The sequence below is a fragment of the Madurella fahalii genome (genome assembly GCF_045866475.1).
Source record: "Madurella fahalii IFM 68171 DNA, scaffold_5, whole genome shotgun sequence".
Taxonomy (NCBI): domain Eukaryota; kingdom Fungi; phylum Ascomycota; class Sordariomycetes; order Sordariales; genus Madurella; species Madurella fahalii.
Window position 1 is genome coordinate 2,381,469 of NW_027263975.1, and position 21,781 is coordinate 2,403,249.

The following is a 21,781-nucleotide window of genomic DNA, read 5'->3' on the forward strand; positions in this document are numbered from 1 at the left end:
GATACCGGTGTACATACCAATCCACTTACCTTATATCTCGAGCGGGACAGGCTGCCGGCTTGTTCGATTCCGATGGGGATCCACATGCTCCCATGTTTCTCAGTGAGAGAAGGGAAGACCGCGGTGTCTCCTCCCTAGTACTCCCAATATTTTTTTTTATTGCACAGATGGCGTCCGGGGCCTTCTATTTTTCGTTTTCCGCCTCGATTATTCCATTCCGCATTAGCATCGGCGAGGGATCACGGCGGTTTTAGTTCCTTTTCCTTGCTTGGGGTTTACCAGCTAGCTCCATACTATAATTTCTCACGCCGCTCGCAGAACCCGACACCATTAGGGTGTAGACTGTTTTGAGTCACGCTTAGTTCCGGCGAACGGGCCCGGACCACTCTCACCTGTTGGATAATCGTTTGTCCGACTAGTCAGTCACGCGAGCTCAGGGGAAGATCTGAACGAGAGTGCTTGGGGAGGAGCGTTTTGGGTTTTTGAGGGCGGACGGCAAAGGGGGTGGGATAGTCTGTATTTCTGGCTTTTGTGGATGAGGTTGGGATGGGATGAGCAATGCCTGGCCGCTAGTAATGTCTACGTTTTATTGTTCTTCTGGTCTCTTTTATTGCCCATTTGCGTCTGTCTGGGATGGCTGGCTGCAGCAGCTTCTGGGTTGGTCAATTTCAGCTTGCCAGGCCCCTGCGGAAGAGCCTTGGGACAGGGTTGGTTGGTCGGTTAGGGTTCGGGAAACGATTGCCCACCGATCCGACTAGCTTGACAGACGGGCATCATTTGATCTCTGCGATGCGGCCACGGATAGACGATGTGAACGCAGCGCGGGCGGTGAGGGTTCGCCCGTTTTCAGAGGAGAAATAGAGCGAGACAGCGAGATGACGGACTTAATATTACAATAGGGATCAGACAGGCGAGGCGTCGGCAGGCCTATGTATACCGCTTCATAATCATGTACATAGACTGGGTGTTGTATATATGTATCTGTAGGGCTGAGGATGGGCATTCCCAAGAAGGGGCGGGGAATTCAACCTGAGTGCTTCCAATTGTTCACAGCAAAATCGGTGCTGGATTAAAATAAGTTGAGTTGCACGCATCCTTAAACCCTTTGAAACCCCTGCCAACCCAGGACTGGAAGAACCAGAGGTGAACCCATCCGACCAAACCAAAACATACATACTGCCAAAACTGAATGACTGACTCCATTGACATTCCGGATCCCTAAAATGTGGGTATGTCTATCCCAGACCATCCCATGCATCAAAGCCGTATACGCACCCGACGCCTCGTAGTCCTTTAGAATCTAGAAGAGGGTACGATAGTCGGGTATATGGCTTGGATGGATGGATGTGACCGATCGACACAGTACAACAAGAACATCCTTTCTTCCGAAAACCAACAGCAACGCTCAGGTTTTTCACCCTTTCACTCTCCCTGCTCATTCAGAGCCTTCATCACCCTCGCGTAGAACTTGCCCGCCTGTGTCTGCGGGAATGAAATCTCGTCGACCAGGAAGCCGGGCAGTACGGCGATCAGCGCGCGGTCCCGGTTCGAATCGAGCTGGGGCGTGTAGTGGCACTGGGCTTCCCCGCCGTTGGCTTCGACAGCCAGTTTGAAGTGCAACGCTAAAACAGAAACAAAACTGTCAGTGTCCTGCGGTAGACAGAACGAGAACCCACTGCAGACCAGTCGTCTTTGGGACTTACTTCCGTTCCGGCCAGTCTGGATGCAGTCAAACACGTCCTCCCCGGCCTCGCGCTTGACACTCCGAACAATCAGCCCTGTTAGGTCCCCGTACAGGTCCTCCTTCTTCTGCGCCGCCAAGGTGGCCTGATGGATCGCCTCGGACGTGCTCGCTGCTGCGAGGCGCGAGGCGGCTGTTGAGGATCCCCCAGCGCCTCCCTTCATGGCACTGCCAGGGACCTGGACTTTGCCGGCCGCTGCAGTGGCGGCTGCCTCGGCATTGCGCGCGGCGGCGAGCTTGATGTTGAGTGATTTGATCTCAGATTTGGAGTCGGTGAGGGAAGTGGTTAGCTCGTTGAGCTTGGTTTGGAGGGAAGTGATCTTTGATTCGGCGGTTTCGAGTTGCTTTTGGAGGCGCTGGGTTTCTTTGGAGGTTTCTTTTTGTGCGGCCAACTCGGCTTTGAGGGTTGCGATGAGTTGGTCGGCCGCTGGAGGGAGTTAGCGGGCGATTTGGGGCTAGATGTTTGAAGTGGGACTTAGCTTGCCTTTGGATTTCTCCTCGGATTGTTTCTTGAGCCTGTCAAAGTTGCGCTCCGCTTCTCTCACCGCTATCTCCTTTAGGTCTCGGTATTTGAGCTCTAAGCTTTCGCATTTCTGGGTCATCTCCCCTAGCCGACGGCGTAACGCAGGGTCGCCGTTGTCTGAAGATGGTTTGCGCGGCGACCGCTTTGATACGCTACTTGGGACCGGGACACTACTGCCGCTGGGCTCGGCGCGGTCTGAGGAATGGTGCACAGGTAGGTCTGCCAGGTCGTCACGGTCTTCGTCGCCTTCGTCGACACCGCCTTGTGGATCGTCTGGTTGTTGTGTCTCGGGGATTTCGGACACGTCCTCTTCGATCTCGGCATCAGCTGCCTTGCTTCTTGTTTTCCTTCCTCTGCGAGTGTCGGTCCTCGTCTCGGCTTCGACAACAGCCTTTTTGGGACGGCCGCGTGCGGTCTTTTTCTTGACAGCAGGTGAGGTCTCAGCAGCAGGCGCAGGCGCATCACTCATGTGCGCGTCCTCTTCTTCCTCCTCCTCCTCTTCCTCTGCGGCAGCGACAAGCTTGCGCCCCCTTCCTCGCCCGGATGGCGTCACATTGCTTGGCTTGTCCACCAACGCTGTCCTTCCACCATCGGCAACTTCAGCGGCGGCTGCGGCTGCGGCTGCGGCAATGCGGTTGTTAGCGCGGTGCCTCGAGGTAGACGCTTTCGGCGCAGGTTTGGTGACCCTATTCGCAGCGCGGCGACCGGTCGCAGCTTTCTTCGCGGGCGGCATGTTGCCTTTCTGCTTCTCGGATCTTGATCGCTGTATCACAGTAGCTCGTTGTACGATGTCGACCGCGTTTCCCCCCAATCCGTCCTCTGAATCCGAATCCACCAACTGCAACAAGTGAGAACGGACCTTGGTCTTAGACATTAGGTCGTGGCAGGGTCCCTTGTGTTTGTTGCTCACGTGGTTCGGTGGGTCAATTGAGGCCGTCCTAATCCGAACTGAGTGGCCCAGATCGCGGTAACGCGTTATCGTTGGATTTGCAACGCGTAATGTGCGCGTTTTGGACTAAACCTGTGCGTACAAGGGCAAAAGAGTCAATATCGCAGTTACGCAAGACGTGCAAGTAAACAAATGACGTTTCGGAGGGGCAACCCCAATGAATGAGGCACATTAAGTTCCAGCACCTTTAGCGCCACTTCTCACAGAACCGACCCCTGTCTGGAAACAAAGTGGGTAGTAGAATACAACCATAACTCCTCAGGTATCGGCCACAGGAAATCAGCATTCAATGTCCAGTTATTTTGTTCAAAGCATCCTAGGAAAATGTTTCCGGTCATTCCTTTGGCCCCAATGTTATGCTCGGTAGAGCATCTCTGGTGCATGCTGTTTGGTGCTCTTCTTATTAGTCTCGGGTGTTCAGAAACCCACTGGGGGTGAAGTACTGTTCACTTTTGTAGCCTCCAATCCGACAAGCCAATTGAATCATACTGTAGAGGCAAAAGTCACAAAGCTCGGGCCACAACAATTTCAGTCTGCCGCCCAACCTGAAGAACGCGGCTCTACACATCAGCGACCATTATGCCGCATAAAAGTCTTCGCGACAGATACTCAAGCACCGCGTTCGACTACACCGATCTCAATCCAGCGTTCAGTTCAGGGCTCACAGCGCTTTAAAGCAATAGGATTACAGCCATCTATCCGTAGGCAGACGCCGCAATAGGAGGGCGCCAACCTAGCGCAGGAAAGACCACAACGGCAACCAGGATCGCGACGAGCAAGGCGTGGTAGAGGTCGTGGAAGCAGAGGAGTCACTTAGTCAGCTAGACAGTTAGATCGACAACTGGCCTACCGGGCTACCACACTGTAGGATAGCAGCGCCTATTTGGGAATTGTAAAACATCAACGAATTGAGGTGAATTGAGCACTTTGACGACATCAATTGCAAATGCAGTATTTGGTGGAACTGTTTGCAAGGGCGTTAACCAGGGTTAGGGGTAGGTATTATGTTTAGGTGCACAGACCACTACACTTTGGCAAGACCTTTCCTGCAGTCCGAAAAGAGTGGTTCCCGTCGCTGCCAAGCGTCATGGCAAAATCCCCGGCCAGCTCTCAGCCACTGGTGAAGTGGCGCTAGCGCATGGTCTCGGCAACAGCCACGGCCCTCGGCGCAACCATTTAGTAGGCGGTACTGCCCTGGGAATCATATGAAGACCGACCCTTTCCCAAACGGCCATCGAGAGCGACAAATCATTGTAACTTGCAGCCGTGCAGGCGGCGCAACGCAACATGAGCGATCAAAAACGAATGAAGGAGCTAGTCTCGGGACTAGTCGTCGCGGCTGGCGTAAGTCCAGGTCGATGCCCCGGAACAACGAAATAGCTTGCTCACAGACTCTTTTAGACAATATCGGCCTATTTTCTTTTCAGAGACCACGTTGGCCCCTATCTAGCGAGGCTAATCGACCCCGAACGGGAAAAGCACGAACAAGCCAGCCGAAGGGCCCAGGCAAACCTCCAGAGGATACAACGGAAACGACTCGAAGCAGGCGAAGTTGACGATGACGCAGATGGATCTAGGCGCACCACGCGGGCGGAGGATCTCGTCCTCAATGAGTACGAGAACCAAGTAGCGCTCGAGGTTGTGGCGCCAGAAGACATCCCAGTCGGCTTCGACGATATTGGGGGCCTCGAGGATATCATCGAAGAGTTGAAGGAAGCCATCATCTATCCGTTGACCATGCCACATCTGTATTCTCACGGCGGGGCACTGTTGGCGGCGCCCTCAGGTGTCCTGCTATATGGACCGCCCGGTTGTGGCAAGACAATGCTGGCCAAGGCCCTGGCCCATGAGAGCGGCGCCTCGTTCATCAACCTTCACATCTCGACGTTGACGGAAAAGTGGTACGGCGATTCCAACAAGCTTGTCCGTGCTGTGTTTTCTCTGGCGCACAAACTCCAACCCGCAATCATCTTTATTGACGAGATCGACGCTGTTTTGGGGACACGGAGGAGCGGGGAACACGAGGCTAGCGGCATGGTCAAGGCAGAGTAAGCAACGTCATATATCGTTCTTCTTCCCCCTTCTAACCAGCGTAGGTTCATGACGCTTTGGGACGGCCTTACGTCGACAAACGCCGCTGGCGTGCCCGCAAGAATCGTCGTGCTGGGTGCCACAAACAGGATCCATGATATTGACGAGGCTATCCTTAGGCGGATGCCCAAAAAGTTCCCCGTCCCGCTACCTGGGAAGGAACAGCGACGGCGCATCCTACAGCTGATTCTCGGCAATACAAAGCGTGACACTGAAAACTTCGACATTGACTACATCGCCAAAATTACGGCGGGAATGTCCGGCAGTGACATCAAGGAGGCATGCCGAGATGCTGCCATGGCGCCCATGAGGGAGTATCTCCGCCAGCACCGTGAATCCGGGGCATCCATGTCTCGGGTCAATCCCGACCATGTTCGGGGCATTAGAACGGAGGACTTCTTTGGTCGCCGAGGCGGGCGGATCCTCGCCGAGGCCCACTCTCGTCAGCTAAGCACCGTCAACGGACAGTCCAAGGCCTCCAGTAATGGGTACGAGGATGTGGAGGATGAAGAAGGAGACCGAGGCACCGTGTCTGCGTAGTCTTCCGATACCACAGTTTTTGGCGCAAGCTTGTGTATGATGATTGTGATGCAACATTGGTTGGGAGGTATAATCTCATGAGAAGCAAAAGGGGGGGGGGGGGGGGGGGGGGATACAGGCGTTGGATGTGACATACTCGCCCGGCAAGAAAGGCAGTAGGCGCTGTAGAGTAATACCCAGACAAAACACGGCTATCATCTACATTTGTTGGCCACACCTGCGGCAGACCTTTAGCCGGTTTGCTGTTATGGTTCGACACCCGCCCTACCCGACCTACCCGACCTACCGTCTGCACGAGGAGATGGGATGACCAATGTCCCGGCTAGGCAAGTATAGGGTCGCCCGATGATTCCAGGGCTGTTAATCAAAAACATTTCGGGGCTCGTATCTCTTCGAGGGATCCCAGTGTTGTTTTCCAACCGTCCACAACAGTTAGTGGTGGAAGTTCAAGCGTCTTCGCTCTCTATTTCGCCCAGTGACCGGCAGGCAAGCACGTCATCCCTCCAGCCCCACAGTGGGGCAGCCTGCCAGATACCAGATACCTCTGCCCACCACTTACTCGCCACTAACAGCGAAGTCGCTCGCTATCATTCAGCACTGCCGCTCCGGGCTCGGATGGAAAAAGCGGTCGACATCCAATTACGAGGGGCAAGTGCGTTGCAGACCGAAGAACTTTAGCGACCACTGCAAAAGAGCCTGAGGTCGGGGAAGAAACCCGGCCTCTCTCCTTTCTTCCTACATAACCAGAACTAGTGATACCTCTGTTGCACTTTGGTCCCCTGCCGTTCCTCCTAGGGACCACTTTCTCTTTCGCCCTTTGGTTCGGAGCGGCATCCTTCGGCTTCCCCGTCCCCGTCTTTCATCCGCAGACCCGAGTTTGAGTCATCTACAGCTAGCTCGTTCCAAATGGCATCTCCGGACAACAGGACTAGCCCTGCTTCGCAGGCTGCCAACAAGGTCTTCACCAGGGTAGATCTTGACGGCCATGCTCTCCCTCCCTCGCCTGCCCCGTCCAGCCCGTACCCCGACAGACGGCGATATGCATTGGCGACGGAATTGGTCTACACCGATTCCAAAGATCAGTATGGCGCCTCGAGCATCCCCATATACCAATCTGCCACGTTTAAGCAGACGTCCTCCAATGGCGGCAACGAGTATGACTACACTCGATCCGGCAACCCGACCCGGACGCACCTCGAACGCCACCTAGCCAAGATCATGAACGCAACGCGGGCTTTGGCCGTGGGCTCGGGAATGGGCGCCTTGGATGTCATCACCCGCCTGCTCAAGCCCGGTGACGAGGTCATCACTGGAGATGACCTGTACGGTGGCACGAACCGGCTCCTGACGTACCTCAAGAACAACCAGGGGGTTATTGTGCACCATGTCGACACCACCAATGTCGACCGTGTCAAAGAGGTGATCTCTAGCAAGACGTCCATGGTACTGCTAGAGACACCGACGAACCCGCTGATCAAGATCGTCGACATCCCGACCATCGCGAGAGCGACCCACGAGGTCAACCCCAAGGCGCTTGTGGTTGTGGACAACACCATGCTCTCACCAATGTTGTCGAATCCGCTCGATCTCGGCGCCGACATCGTGTACGAATCTGGTACAAAATATCTATCGGGCCATCACGACATCATGGCTGGCGTCATCGCGTGCAATGACGCTGAGGTGGGCGACAAGATGTACTTCACCATCAACGCGACGGGCTGCGGTCTTTCGCCAAACGATTCCTTCCTGCTCATGAGAGGTGTCAAAACGCTGGCCATCCGTATGGAGAAGCAGCAGGCTAATGCCCAGCGAATCGCCGAGTTCCTGGAATCCCACGGCTTCCGGGTCCGCTACCCAGGCCTCAAGTCCCACCCACAGTATGACCTACATTGGTCCATGGCGCGGGGCGCTGGCGCTGTCCTCTCCTTTGAAACTGGCGACGTTGCGCTCTCCGAAAGGATTGTCGAGGCAGCTAGGCTATGGGGCATCAGCGTCAGCTTCGGCTGCGTCAACAGTCTCATCAGCATGCCATGCCGCATGAGCCATGCGAGCATCGATGCCAAAACAAGAAAGGAGAGGCAGATGCCGGAGGATATCATCCGTCTGTGCGTCGGCATTGAGGATGCGGACGATTTGATAGAGGATCTCTCCCGCGCTGTAAGTCGAGACAGTCGGTCATTTTATATTTACCTAGCCCGACATTTATCTAACACATCTTACTCTAGCTCGTTCAAGCAGGTGCGGTAACTCTAACCCTGGATGGCTTCCACGCGAATGATGCGGGCAGAGATAGCGTGACGCCGTCGGCCTAGGTCTCCATTTGACCGCGACCACCCAGCTAGTCTACGGAGCACAGCGTCCATCGAGGTGCAGGTGGTCAGCTTGTGGGCTCTCTCGCTCTCATGTCTCCTTTTAAACAGTGGATGGATTTCTGCATAGCACCGAAGGTAATTGAATACAACAAATCCGGACCTCCGAGCTCCTGGAACGACAAACAAGCGCTCCAATACCGTCATTTCACACGCCGCTCCGTCAGCTGCGTGGCACAGCTTACCCAAGTGTCACCGGCTTAGCGGATCTCGGCTGGAGAGGTTCCCATCGTTAATATGGCGCAGTCCGCCCTGGATGCCTAGGCCGTGGCAAACTTGGCCAGTCTAACAAGGACAAGAGCCTCATTGATGGTGAGATTACGGGGATCAAGCTCATCTTTCCACGCCCTCAACATCGGTGACAGCTGCCGAGTGGTATCTCCAACCTGGACGGACGGGGTCGGATCGTGTTGGCCTTGTACGTCATTGCAAGTATGAGAAGATGCTCTGACACCGACGGCGAGCATAACGAACCGTGGGTTATGGTCTTGGGTTGACGTTTCATCTCTCACGCTGTGGGGCATGGCTGCTCTGAACTTTGGGCACTGGGGATTGCAACTCATCGACAACGATCATGCTGAGCGCCCGAAAGCTTACCGCCCTTTGTTCTGAAAAGGGACTGGAGGGGGCTATATACCATTGTGGCCCTTCCAGATCTCCCACCGGACATACGACGTGGGGTTGTCGGTACCGAGTTGCCCTGCGCAACAGGCGGGCTTGCTAGAACGAAGAATAAAGAGGGCATGTCGAGTCGCTCTAGCGCTTGCTGCTGCACAATGTCAACCACGATAGCGCCCTTCTCGTCTCGAGTCATGGGGCTAGCTGCTGAACCACTGTTGAGTTAATCTTGCAGGAGCAGCGGTGACTCTCTTGCCATCGTGGCACCCAAAGACCAGGTTTGGCGACAGACATCTTGGCTGAGAAACGACCGGCTTTCTATCCCTCCGCAGTAGACTTTAATCTTACTCACCCCACAACCTGCCCACGCTCTAGGAAGCTTCTCCCGGTGGTACCACGGCTGCTGCTCGATGCGCAGCGCCACTATAAACGAATGAATGTCTGTCAACATCAAGATCTAGAATCTGCTCATCTTCATGCAACATGAGTCTGGTTCTCGCGCCGCGTCCGACCTCGATTCGCTACCCCTCCGAGCTCGATGTCTGCTGCTCTTTGACGAAGAGTTATGCGGCGGCCGTACAACCACACCTTCTCCTCTTGATTCAATCGCCAGAGCGCATACTTGAAGCACTCCGGCCGAAGCAACTATCGGCTATGTTTGTAACTGCGAGTTCGACTGCATGGCTCGTTTATCTGCAGCAAAGCCCTCGCGCATTTGGGCAGTCACGAAGTTGCTAATGCTGCGCTCACCTCAGCCGTTTGCCTCTTCCACGGCACCGACAAGGGAGCCTACCTTCAACGATGCTACTGTTGGCCATAGGACCAGACAGCTACCGTATTTTCCGATCATAGGGCCACCTACACCAAACTGGCCCCTTAATCTCGCCTTGCCAGACGATGGCGATGGAAGCTAACTGTCTACCAAGAGGTCCTTCTCGACTAATTTGCCGTCGTTTGACTTCGCGCCAAACGTCCCCACTCCAGTTTTCACATCCTTTCTTCCCCGGTATCGTACACAGGCCCGGGGGTTACACTGGGTTCAGCCAACAAGTAAAATGAAGGGGCATGTCCATGGCGCGGGATAGCTGCTCTAAGCATGTCATTGACTGGAGCAGAGCAGAATGGCGGTGGCTGTACGCTGGCGTTCTGTCCGAGTCACTCCCTCCTGCAACTTCCCGTCTGGTAGGAGACAAGAACTCTGGTGTCAGCCATGACGAGCTCCCACGATGAGACGTACTCCCCTGGGTGAGGTACTATATAGTGCTGGTTGCCCGATCTCCTCGGCATTGAAGCTTTTGATGACAACCGCGCCATCCCGAGCTTTGATGTCGCAAGAGCGTTGTTCCTTGCGCGTCACCCCAAGGTCGTACAGACAAGGGCTTGTCCCCGGTCCACGATTAGGGTTCCTGTGTTCCAAGTCGGGTGTAGGATAACAGGAAAATCCCCCGCCTGTCCATGTAACACTGTCTTATCGCTCATCCCCCAATGAATGAGAGCAATGACCGGAATCGTCTGAGATATCGCTTGTCAAACGGCATACAACAACCCCGATCTGCAACCTGGTGCTGCCCGACTGTCAACCCCGTCCTGCACATGTCGAGCAGTTATACTGTCCGGGGCCGGGAAAGGCAAAACATCTCGGGCCGCTAAAGACACGTTGTCAACGCTGCCGTTGGCGCCGCGTGCCTCGTATACGAGCAACGCGTCCTTTGCTCTGACCGCCATTCGCACAATCTTGATTCCCAAGCACGATTCGCATCGGAGAGTTACACTACCGGCGCATGTAGGCCTATTATACAGTATAATGCTGACTTGGGTCACGCGAACCAGCAAGAGGGAGATGTGGATGAGACAGCAAGACCAAAAAGGGGAAGCGGGGCGGGAAGAGGCAAATAGTTCTGTCATGCGGGTATGACTGCCGCTGCAGCTTCATCTCCTGTCGGCATCCTAGCAGTACCCGCAGCAACGGGGCCAGGCCAACCAGCTAGGTTCCGAGCAAACGCCGCAAAGTATCCCGTCCCCGTCGTCCCGCGCTATCCGCCGGACTCCCGGATGCATGCCCACAAAGCGAAACGATACCGCAATCAATATTTCCCGCTCCTATGAGCCCAGAAACAGCCCCGGGAATCCACAGGCACAAAGTCCTCATAACATGTCCCAATGAGATATAGAAGGATAATACGACCGTCCCATCCCGAGTTCCCCAGACCCGAAGTGCTCCGCGTCGGAAGCCGTCATCATATGTCTTTTTCTGCCTGCCGCCGGAACCCACCGAGTGCCACAAGGAACCCGAGACCATGGGAAAAGGCGGGGCATGGGCACGTACTCAAGGGAGAAACTTCTTCAAAAAGTGTGCAACGTGTGCCGTCTCGATTCGACGGCGCAGATTACACAAGGTCCTTATGTCTCTGCTGCGTAATATGCTTGATGAAGATAGAACGAGACTCGCTCAACAACAAACGGCCGCTTGCATACCAAGACCAATGGCAGCATGTCACCTCGAGGAGTAGCATACAAGAGCAGTACGTGGCGGTTAGAGGGGAAGAAGCAAGAGGTGAAGGAAGAAGCGAAAACGAGATCCACACAGATTCCTGTGCATGCTATGTAATTTCGTCGCTGTTGCTAGACTCCCTTATTAACAAATGATAAGAAGCCATCCTTGCATAGGTAGTATGTAGTGAGAAACAAAGGCCTCCCCCGCAAATTCCGTTCAGTTGATCAACCTGGAAATAACAGACAGAAAGAGGGAGAGAGAAAAGAGTTCAACTCCCCACGTCTCCCCCAACCCCATATGCATTTCTTTCCCGTCCCACAGACAGACAAAAGGAAAGGACAATAACAACCCTGACCAAAGTACCTACAAACAACGCAAAAATAAATCTGAGCCAGCGGTCTGTCCGGGGTATCCTCACCACTTCATCCCATTTCGTTCCCTCTCATCAATCAAAAGCAAACCTCTCGGGCAACACAATGGGCGCGACCAAGGTCCAGGTGTACATGGCGTAGCAGACCCACGAGCTGACAATCTTGACCCAGCTGGCCCAGAGGGTGCGGCCGACGGTGGCGAAGCCGTCGTCCGACTGCTTGCTGTCGTCCCAGTCCATAGTCAGGAGGGTAGCGACCCAGGCGGTGGCCAGGAAGAAGATGACGTGGAACATGGCGTAGTTGTACTGCGTGCTGGAGCGCTCGTCGTCGTGGGCAGAGTTTGCACCGGCGCCGGCGTCGCTGCTCGCGTCGTCGTCGTCCGATAGCAAGGCGTCGGCCGGGAGGCTGCCCTCCTCGACGGCCCTGCGGAGGGCCTCGGCGCGCATCTGGCGGCGGGCGCTGGAAGGTTGCGTAGTGATCAGGTCGTGGTGCTCGTCGGCTTCGCCGTCGTCGTCGGGGAGGCGGATGCGGTTGCCGCTGCTGCCCCCGCCAAGGCCGAGGCTCTGGGTCGCGGCCCGCGTGGTGGTGTAGGCGACGGTAAGCATGGTCACGATGGCACCTACTACGATGGTGGTGGTTCGGGTGCCCTGTCCCAGCACTAGCGGGTTGCAGCGGCGGTCTTCGGTCTCGTCGGGTTTCATCGACACGGCTGACATGGTCAGGTAGGTGCAGTAAACGGCTACCATGGCGGCCTGAGCGAGGCCGGCTTTGGGGTTGTGCTCTTGGACCTTCGGATGGACCGAGATGAAGGAGATGAGAATCCAGAGGAGGAGGTTGATGGTGATGGCGGCTTGGTTCATCGAGCAGCCGGACGAGGCGAAGAAGATGTACTGCACGATGGTCATGGCCAGGGAGGCGAGGTACATGCCTAGCGTAGAACCGATGAGGATGGTGCGCCAGGTCTTGGACTCAGTGTCCTCGATCTGGGCGAGGCAGTACTCAGCCCAGTTGTGAGCTAGGTCGACGAGGAGAATCAAGCCAAGGATGAGGAACAGCATAGCACAGACCATGGCGATGTAGTTGCCCCAGAACTGGAAGAAGGTGTCGGGGATGAAGAAAGTGAGCACGATCAGGCCGAGCCACGCGATAATCTTGGGGCCCCAGTAGCCGTTTTGGATGGCGGCGCGTGGGTTTTTGGATGAGCGTACGCCGAGCATGAGGCCGGCGAGTGCGAGATGGAATATCCCGAGGGCGAAGTTGATGCGGTGCACAGCCAACCAGCCATGGCAGTCGCCTTCGCCGCAGGTGATTTTGACGTAGTCGAGCATCAGATGTTGGAGCTTTTCGATGGCCCATTTTGTGAGCAAGATCCACGATAGTATTGAGTTGATTAGGAGTATGAGGGCGTAGCCAATGCGAGTCGCGACGCTGGGAGAGTTGGCTTGTGAGCGGACGTCTGACTGTCGAACGCGATGAGGGGCACCAACCTGTTTCCGCATTTCCCGCACGCGCTGCAGACCATGGAGCAGGTCGCGGCGCCGCAACAACTGGCAGCGAAGGAGAGGACCTATGCGAGGTCAGTCATGGCAACATCACAAACATTCGGGAACGACATACGGTGCCCATACTCGGCACCGCCATCAGCGGTATCGAGAGGAGAGCGCCCATGGCGACGACTCTGGCAGCCCTGCAGCCTTCACCAAGCTAGAAATTTCAAAAGGCGTCTAGCGCGGAGAAGTGCGAAGTTTTCCGATCGTCTAGTCGTGAAAAGAGCGTAGTCCCGGTGGTACGGAGCGATAGTGGTGCGGATATCCGACGTTGGTGTTGAGCCTTGACAGTGGAAGTCGAAACATGCGCCGGCCGAATGACGACTGCGGCAGCTGCGGCGGCGGCTATGACAGTGCCAAGACGCCCTCCGCCCGACCTCTGCCGCCCCCAAAGAAAAAACAAGCCTGAGGCTGCAAGAACCACAAGGATGGCCCAGATGGCTGGGCATGTCTTGGCACGTGATGCAGTACGTACGTGTACATTTTAGGTAATGGGCGGGATGAGGGAAGCACCTATTCCCCGTACCCTGCGCCTGACTGCATCACATGTCCCACCGGGTCAGGCACCGGATGTTCAGGGGGAAGTGACAAGTATGGGGTGTGTAAACAGGGCCAAATCATCATCAGGCGGGCAACTACGCATTCGCAGGTGTCTCTTGGGATGCGGGCGACTGCGAGGCTGCCTCTTGCTGTATGCTTAGTTGCTGCGCCGGCACCGGTCTTCCGGAAAGCCAATCAAACGACAGCAGCCCAAAAAGGAGTGCCTAACGGGAACAACCGACATGTCACAGGGGTCCTGGCTAGGCCCGGATGAGCCAAGTCCCTCTGAAACCCACAGGGTCTGTAACGTCAATCGCCGTCCATTCTTCTTGCCTCTTCTTGCCTCTTTGCCTCCTCGTCTTCTCGTCTTCTCGTCTTCTCGTCTTCTCGTCTTCTCGTCTGCTGCCTTCCCGCCCTCAGTATGAAGCTATCATTTTGCGTTTTCGGTTAACCTCTATTCCCTTCCGTGCATTTTGCGCACGAATATCGCGACATCGCTCGCACACCCATTCGGCCCATCGCCGGGATGCTTCGCGGAGGCTGAAGCCCGTCATCGCTATCGCCTCCGTTATCGCTGCCCCCAGAGCTAAGCAACCATGAGGGACCGACAGCTGCATCGCGCTCGCATTGCGTCGAGTGTAGCCGCCACGCTTATCTCCCTAGCATGCGGCACCAATGTACGTCTTCTATGGTGACAGGTGTTGCTTCTATGCAACACGCAAAAGGGCGGCTAACCCCTCGGCTAACTGTGTCGCTCTCTGCAGTATGTTTATTCGGCGTGGGCTCCCCAGTTTGCCGATAAGCTGCACCTCACCACGACCGAGAGCAATGTGATCGGCCTGGCGGGCAACCTGGGCATGTATTCGATGGGTGTCCCAATTGGATTGTTCGTCGACCACCGCGGTCCCCGTCCGGCCGTCATCGCCGGCTCCCTGTGCCTCGGCCTTGGTTATTTCCCCTTCCGCGCCGCCTACGAGACCGGCTCCGGCTCGCTACCGGTATTGTGCGTCCTGGCGTATCTTACCGGCTTGGGCGGTTGCATGGCCTTCGCGGCGGCAGTCAAGACCTCGGCCCTGAACTGGCCCCGCCACCGTGGCACCGCGACGGCATTTCCTCTGGCCGCCTTCGGCCTCAGCGCCTTCTTTTTCTCCGTCTTTGGCGGCGCGTTGTTTCCCGGAAATACAGGCGCATTCCTCACCGTTCTGGCCGTCGGCACTTTCTGTCTGACTTTCTTTGGCTTCTTCTTCCTCAAGGTCTATCCGCATCCGGCGTACCACAGTGTCCCGACCGGCAATTCTGGCATGTCCGACTCGCAGCAGTTGCGGCGCACCTTGTCGGAGGAGGCTAAACCCCCTCGCCGTAATGGGGGGCGTGGCTCTCCAGACGCAGAACCCGGTACGTCGCCCACCACCTACACGACTCCCGAGGCCGGGTCTTCCCAGGACGCCATTACCCCTGCGCGCGACCAGACAGATGTCGAAGCTGCCCGTCCCACTTCTATGGCTCCCCTACATAGCGTGGATGCTACAACCCTAGAAGAGGTTGACGAGACCTCATCTCTCATGTCCAAGTCGTCGTCGTCACCCTCGCTACCCGGCGATGTCTACGTGCAGAACAATATTGATAAGGATCGCTCGCATCGTCTAGATATCCGTGGTATGCGTCTGCTCAAAAACATCGACTTTTGGCAGCTGTTCGTCATCATGGGCATCCTGTCTGGCATCGGGTTGATGACTATCAAGTAGGTTCCCTTGGCTGCTTGGGCCGAAAAGTCGGCTAACCTTCCCTGTGCAGCAATATTGGGCATAATGTTAACGCCATCTGGCATCGCTACGATCCCTCTGCCGACGAGGCTTTCCTCGTCAAACGGCAGCAGATGCACGTTTCCATTCTGTCCGTCGGCAGCTTTATCGGCAGGTTGCTGAGCGGTGAGAACCTCCGGTCCCCCAACTTGCGGGGCATTTTGTGCTGACCAAGCCCACCTCTAGGCGTCGGATCCGACTTCCTCGTCAAGAAGTTCCATGCTAGCCGTGTCTGGTGTCTCGTCATTGCCAGCTTCATCTTTTCGGTTGCCCAACTTTGCGCGCTCAACATCACCAGTCCAAGCCTGATGGGCTTTGTGTCGGGCTTATCCGGTCTCGGCTACGGCTTCCTCTTCGGCGTCTTCCCTTCGATCGTAGCAGAGACGTTTGGAATCAAGGGCCTGAGCCAGAATTGGGGATTCATGACGCTCGCCCCCGTCGTCTCGGGCAACATTTTCAATCTATTCTATGGCGTCGTCTTCGACAGCCACAGTGTTGTTCGTGACAACGGCGATCGGTATTGTCCCGATGGGATCGACTGCTACAAGAATGCGTACTTTGCCACACTGGCCGCCTGCGGTTTGGGGCTCGTCGTGACCTTGTCGACAATCCGTCACCAGCATCTGCAGCGCTTGCGGGAGGAGGGAAAGGGGTCGGCCGAAGATTAGGAAACCGGTTCGGATGATTCTTCTATCTAGGGCATCGGGGAATTGGTTCCAGAAGCTCGGATGCTTTCATCTGCAGAGGAAGAGAAACTGCGACGATGGTTATTGCGGAGACGTGCGTGGACGACGGGTGGGTTAGAATAGCGATAGACGTTGGCATGGAGGCGTTTGGCAGCGTTAGTACTGCACTAGGGATTGGCGTTTCGGACAACTAGACAGCGCCTGGCGGCAAGAGACCCGGAGACGGTTTTGGAATACAGCGGGATTCTTTGGCAGATCGTACATATAGCGTTAGAGCACATATCAGCCAATCCATACCATTCGGCCAAGATCCGGAAAGGTTGGCTGTTGACCTGATATGTCTAACCACATTCTTTTCCCGCTTTCGTTCATCTTTTACTTTTGTCCATTTCCATTTCCCTGCCCTTGAAGCATGTGCAGGCTAGCATCGAGGTCAGAACCTTGATGGTTGGTTGCAAGGGAAAGGGGTAGGAAGTTCTTATCAAGACCCTAACCCTTATCTAATCCACCTACCCTTCATCCCAATCGCCATTCCCGGGTCCTTCCTCTCGATACAGCGACCTCGCGACCGACATCATCCAGGAAGCGCGGCAGTGTGACAACAGGCAGACGGCCTGCGCCGCAACCATGCTGTCCTTTATCCTCATCCAGAACCGGCAGTACGCATATTCCCCCAGTGTCCCTCGGTTTCCAATCGCTCGTACGCTGACTGGCTTGCGCTCTCGTGTCTCAGGGGCAAAACCCGCCTGGCCAAGTGGTACGTCCCGTACAGCGACGACGAGAAGATCAAGCTCAAAGGCGAAGTTTGTTTCCCCCCGGCCTCCTTACCAAGGCTCCTTTTGTCCTAACAACTCTCCGTTACTGCCTTTTCCCCCCAAAAAAATAGGTCCACCGCCTCGTAGCCCCCCGCGATCAAAAATACCAGTCCAATTTCGTCGAGTTCCGCAACCACAAGATCGTCTACCGGCGGTACGCCGGCCTGTTCTTTTGCGCGTGCGTCGACACCAACGACAACGAGCTCGCCTACCTCGAGGCCATCCACTTCTTTGTCGAGGTGCTCGACGCCTTCTTCGGCAACGTGTGCGAGCTGGACCTGGTCTTCAACTTCTACAAGGTGTACGCCATCCTGGACGAGGTCTTCCTCGCGGGCGAGATCGAGGAGACGAGCAAGCAGGTTGTCTTGACGAGGCTGGAGCATTTGGATAAGTTGGAGTGAGTGACCGAAAGGGGGGATGATAATGTTGCCATGGGATTTGGTTAGGGGAAGAGGGATATATCATGAGGGGTTGGGAAGGAGGCGGGGATATCTCATGTCCGTGGCCTGGGAGGGGGGTATAGATTATATTCCTGCCGAGAAAGGAGCGCTTCTCTCTGCCCCCCCAATTGCGATCCAAGCGGCCGGGGTACCGTGGGGATCTGGAACAGCGCACCGGTTCTCATGCTCTGTTGGGGAGGTTGGTGGCTCAGAAGTCGCGACCCGCCCTGATTTGGTCTATCTCCAAGACCTTGGTAGACGGGCCAGGGGTAGTGGATGGGATAACGGCCGCACAGAACGACCTAGAAGCCAAAGAACTAGAAGGATTGAGCTTCAGCGGGATGAGAGGCCAGGCTTTGTGGACTAAAGGAACATGGTTTCAAACGGAATCCGGAGAGGGAGGCTACGAGATGGGTCCCCTAACTGTTATTAACTATGAAGGACGGCGGACCACAACGGGACGAGAATATACCCGAGTAGGAAGGATCAGTCGCTTGTTACGGATCTCAAGTCAGAAGACAGTTGCGTATTTGCTGTAGGTGGCCGAGACGAAGAGACTAGCTACAGTACAATATCTACCACACATCTGACAAAATGAAAAAGGCCATGGCAAGCGTCCAACATACCAGCTACCTCTGACCAGAAAATCCGCCGGATGCCCATCCTCGGCAGACTATCGCCACGGAATGCACTTTGTTTCATCTCCGGTAGATCGAGTGCCGCGCTTTGAGCTCCTCTCCGCCAAGGAGGCGACTCTTTGATGTCAAAGCATCGAATAAATAAAAGGCCACGGACAAGACCATGGGCGCCGCGCTCATGATCACAACCCACGCCTGCCGCGGCGTATTGGCGCCATCGCCCTTCAGGTCCAAGAAAAAAAGAAAAAAGAAAAAGAAAGGAGCAGCGGGCTCGTAAATCGATACCTGTGTCTAGAATTAAGCCAGGGTTTATTGGCCGGCCTCTACAAAATAGAGGCTGGTCCCTTGACCATCTCACAGGTCTCGTCGTCAAGAGCCACCCGGCTGAGCTCCTGAGAAAGGCAAGCCGATTCCTTGATAACCTCATCGGGTTCGACGCCGAAGATCGATTGGCCAAGCATTCGGCAAGAAGAAGGTTCTTCAGCCACTGTGGGCAGCGCCCCAACCTCCATTGCAGTGCGCTCGACGAGCCGAGAAAGTTGGATTTCTCCTTCTGCTTCTGACTTGGTTTCATTGAGAGTGGAATGCTCGACCTTCGAGAGACTTCCCGCGGGGACCTCTTCAGTCTCTATTTCATGGGTAATAATTGAATCTTCCTGCGTGACGCCTCTGGACAAGGTTCCTGTCATGACAGCGACCGGAATAGGTGAGGGCTCCATCCTGCCAATGCCCGCCTCACTGAGGGAAGACCTGTCATTGTGGACGCGCGCCGTTTCAACCATCGAGTTTTCCTCCTCAACAACGCCTGCCGCAGCTGTAGCAGGCTCTACATCAGTCATCGCCGCATCTCCGTCGTTTGCCATGTCTTTCAACTGACGGGTACGGTCGGTAAGCACCATATCTATGTTAACAGCACCGTTTCCTTGGGTAATACGTGTCCAAGGCTGCTCTCGCTCCTTAATAGCCGTGTCCTGAGCCGGCGTCTCACACTTGATTATCCCCTCGGTGTCGGGCCCGCACTCGGTGGGAAGGTCAAAGAAGTCTGATGGACGAGCCCGGCTTGGCTTGTCGCGCCTAAACCAGATTCTCTCTTCTGCGCCCTTGAAAAACTTAAAGATAGGGCCGGGGCAAGGGATCTCGATCCCGTTGAGAAGCAGCAGCAACTCGGGTGTCGTACTCTCATGCTTGATCATTTTGTCGAGGGCGTCCTTAAAGCCGTCGATCTCACTGGCAGGCTCAACCCTCTTCTCCTGGACCGGCAAGTCTGGCACATCGATGTCCATCTTTTCTCCATCAGACGAGCGGGTGATGAGTGCGGAAAGAGGAGTTGCCGGCACATCGTAGTAGGATAGTCGCCCTTCCCCTACGTCCTTGATCTCGATGACCAGATCCTCAGCGAAGGTCACCTTGCGCGCCTTTTTCATTGCACGCTTGTCGCTTTGAAGATGTATCGCTCTGGGCGGTGCGGCTTCCTCAGGAGACACTGCACGCAAGTGTTTGCGATTGCTGCGATGCTCTTGAGGGGGCGACGGCCGGTGGATCCTCGGATTTTCCTCAAGGTGTGACTCTTCCTTATGGCGCTTGCTGTCACTATGTCGCGACGGAGGAGACAGAGACCGGTGAATTGCTGGCTCGTACTCGGGGCGGAACATGCCCTTACGACCTTTGCCGTCGGTATTCCACAGAGGTGACCGGGAACGACGTCTTCCATGGGGCGACTCGTCAAAGCGGGACAATCGATCATTCCGGAAGCATGACGGACGGCTGTTGTCAAAGTCTCTTCCATAATCCCCCCGGTGGTTCTTACGGTTCTGAGAATTCCTCTCTGCATTGCGACGCCTTCGTTGTGTCAAGGATTTGGGATCCCTATTATCAGGGCACAGGATATAGAGGTGATCGCCGACCTTCTTACAAATCCTGCATACGTAGTTCTCGTCCGGTTTTTGATCAAAGTCCGGATCCATATCGGTAGGGCAATTCCGGAGCAAGTGGCCTAGATGATCGATGAGAGACTATGCGGTGGCTGGCTTAACCGGTTATACTTACCAGGAATCCCGCATCGGTTGCACAAGTAACCCGCTATGTGCCTCTTTGAGATGCTACTTACCTCTCTTTCCGGAATCTTGAGACACGAGGCGAGAGGCAAGTCCTCCTGGTTGAGTTCGGAGTCGACAGTATCGGTCAGCACAAGCCTGTTGGCTCCTGTTAAAAAGGACAGGTCTTGCAACTCGTTTTGATCGTCGGTCTGAGGTTGGGGCCGATCCTCCCATGGACGGAAGGGAATCTCTACAACTTCAGGTTCGTCATCGCCAATCTCGATGACGGAGGGTTCCTCTCGGGACAACTTCATCCTGTCGGGGTGCATGTTGCCGTATCGATTCTCCAGCCTTGGTGTCTCAAGGTTGTTTTCGGGGCGCACGGTTGGAGAAGCCATCAGGCAGTGTAGCTCGGCCTCAACAATGCTAAGTTTTCTTGAGCTGACAGCGTCATGGATGGATTGCTCCCGTTGCCAATCGTGGAAGGCTTCGGCAATGGCTCTGTCGTCGTTCGCGGCTGCCTTTAAGGCGTTGTACCAGGAGGCTACCTCGTCTGCGAAGGCGACCTCGGCCGAGATGTCGACTGCCATGAGGCGTTCGTGCAGCCACATGACAAAGACGTTCAGAAGCCGTCGCTTGCTCACCTCTGGGGGAAATTTTTCGGCGACGGCAGCCAGAAGCTCGTCTATCGTGAGACCTTTGAGGCTATCGAGCCCCAAAATGTCTAGGTTTTGCTTTATCTTGTCCGAGTGGTCCATCCTGACCCGCCCAAAGGAGTCACGGGCTCCTTCAAATAAAAGAGGGCGGTTGTCTGATCCGGCGAATTGACGCGCGGCAGTCCCGAGCAGTAGATCGGAGAAAGTTCCAAGAAATTGGCTCAAGATGGCGAGTAAATGGGCGGTCATTCAACGCTCGACCTAAGCTGTCGGATGGGAAAAAGATGCAGCCTACGATCGAAGCTCTGAGGCCACATAAAGTCGAAAAGGCGGCCAGTGAGCCCAAAGAAAGAAACTGGAGGGGTATGGGAAAAGCGAAAAGATAAAACTGCCCGAGTGCGGTGTTGATTCGAAGTCGATATCGCCAGGTCCACGTCGATGGGCGACAGAGTGAGCGAGTTGGGGGAGAAGGAAACCGGCGATCGGGTACAGGGAGGTGGAATTAGAAGAAACACTGCGTATCGAAAATACGGAGAAGGAATAGCCATTGAAAGTGGCGGGTCGAGGAAGGCACGAACACCAGCGATGGGCCTGACCTTAAAAGTAAATAACGGGCAAACGCAAAAGTGAAGCAGGGCACTCAGAGAGCTACTGCGCATGACACGGCGGCAAGATGCATAGGCGTATGGGCACACAATGTTTGTACGCTATTCGTCTTAACACCGAGCAGCGTCTTTGCTTCCTTGCTTCCTTGTGTCTCAGAAAATAAACCCCATCTCCTCTTCCTCTCTGGCGGCCAGCACATATTCGTGGATGCTTGCTGTGAGACACTGAAGCAGGAACGGCAACTTGGCATAAGGCGGGTCTGGAAGAAGACTTGATGGAATTTGAGAAGTATCAACCCGTTTGTAGAAGAAAATGAACG

The 21,781-nt window shown here is 55.3% G+C and overlaps 7 protein-coding genes across 7 annotated transcripts; 4 read left to right on the forward strand and 3 right to left on the reverse strand.

The window, feature by feature from the left end:
* Positions 1-1,422: 1,422 nt before the first annotated feature.
* MFIFM68171_09279 (Monopolin complex subunit pcs1) lies at positions 1,423-2,997 on the reverse strand (the record flags this gene model as incomplete). The annotated part of the gene is made up of 3 exons (XM_071064698.1): positions 1,423-1,622; positions 1,704-2,168; positions 2,226-2,997. 3 exons carry the CDS (start codon positions 2,995-2,997, stop codon positions 1,423-1,425), a joined length of 1,437 nt encoding a protein of 478 aa, XP_070920799.1.
* Positions 2,998-4,500: 1,503 nt separating this feature from the next.
* On the forward strand, positions 4,501-5,844 carry MSP1 (mitochondrial dynamin GTPase Msp1; the record flags this gene model as incomplete). Its single annotated transcript, XM_071064699.1, has 3 exons — positions 4,501-4,557; positions 4,615-5,261; positions 5,310-5,844. 3 exons carry the CDS (start codon positions 4,501-4,503, stop codon positions 5,842-5,844), a joined length of 1,239 nt encoding a protein of 412 aa, XP_070920800.1.
* A 906-nt stretch (positions 5,845-6,750) lies between these two features.
* Positions 6,751-8,156, forward strand: STR3 (cystathionine beta-lyase; the record flags this gene model as incomplete). Its single annotated transcript, XM_071064700.1, has 2 exons — positions 6,751-8,001; positions 8,070-8,156. 2 exons carry the CDS (start codon positions 6,751-6,753, stop codon positions 8,154-8,156), a joined length of 1,338 nt encoding a protein of 445 aa, XP_070920801.1.
* Positions 8,157-11,770: 3,614 nt separating this feature from the next.
* TMS1 (Membrane protein tms1) lies at positions 11,771-13,364 on the reverse strand (the record flags this gene model as incomplete). The annotated part of the gene is made up of 3 exons (XM_071064701.1): positions 11,771-13,124; positions 13,184-13,263; positions 13,314-13,364. 3 exons carry the CDS (start codon positions 13,362-13,364, stop codon positions 11,771-11,773), a joined length of 1,485 nt encoding a protein of 494 aa, XP_070920802.1.
* A 1,015-nt stretch (positions 13,365-14,379) lies between these two features.
* MFIFM68171_09283 (Nodulin-like domain-containing protein) lies at positions 14,380-16,253 on the forward strand (the record flags this gene model as incomplete). Its single annotated transcript, XM_071064702.1, has 4 exons — positions 14,380-14,460; positions 14,548-15,524; positions 15,578-15,711; positions 15,772-16,253. The coding sequence occupies 4 exons, from the start codon at positions 14,380-14,382 to the stop codon at positions 16,251-16,253; spliced, it is 1,674 nt and encodes a 557-aa protein (XP_070920803.1).
* A 645-nt stretch (positions 16,254-16,898) lies between these two features.
* On the forward strand, positions 16,899-17,487 carry BRO1_2 (bck1-like resistance to osmotic shock; the record flags this gene model as incomplete). The annotated part of the gene is made up of 3 exons (XM_071064703.1): positions 16,899-16,930; positions 17,005-17,074; positions 17,158-17,487. 3 exons carry the CDS (start codon positions 16,899-16,901, stop codon positions 17,485-17,487), a joined length of 432 nt encoding a protein of 143 aa, XP_070920804.1.
* A 1,000-nt stretch (positions 17,488-18,487) lies between these two features.
* Positions 18,488-20,958, reverse strand: MFIFM68171_09285 (E3 ubiquitin-protein ligase RBBP6; the record flags this gene model as incomplete). Its single annotated transcript, XM_071064704.1, has 2 exons — positions 18,488-20,157; positions 20,211-20,958. 2 exons carry the CDS (start codon positions 20,956-20,958, stop codon positions 18,488-18,490), a joined length of 2,418 nt encoding a protein of 805 aa, XP_070920805.1.
* Between the last annotated feature and the right edge of the window lie 823 nt (positions 20,959-21,781).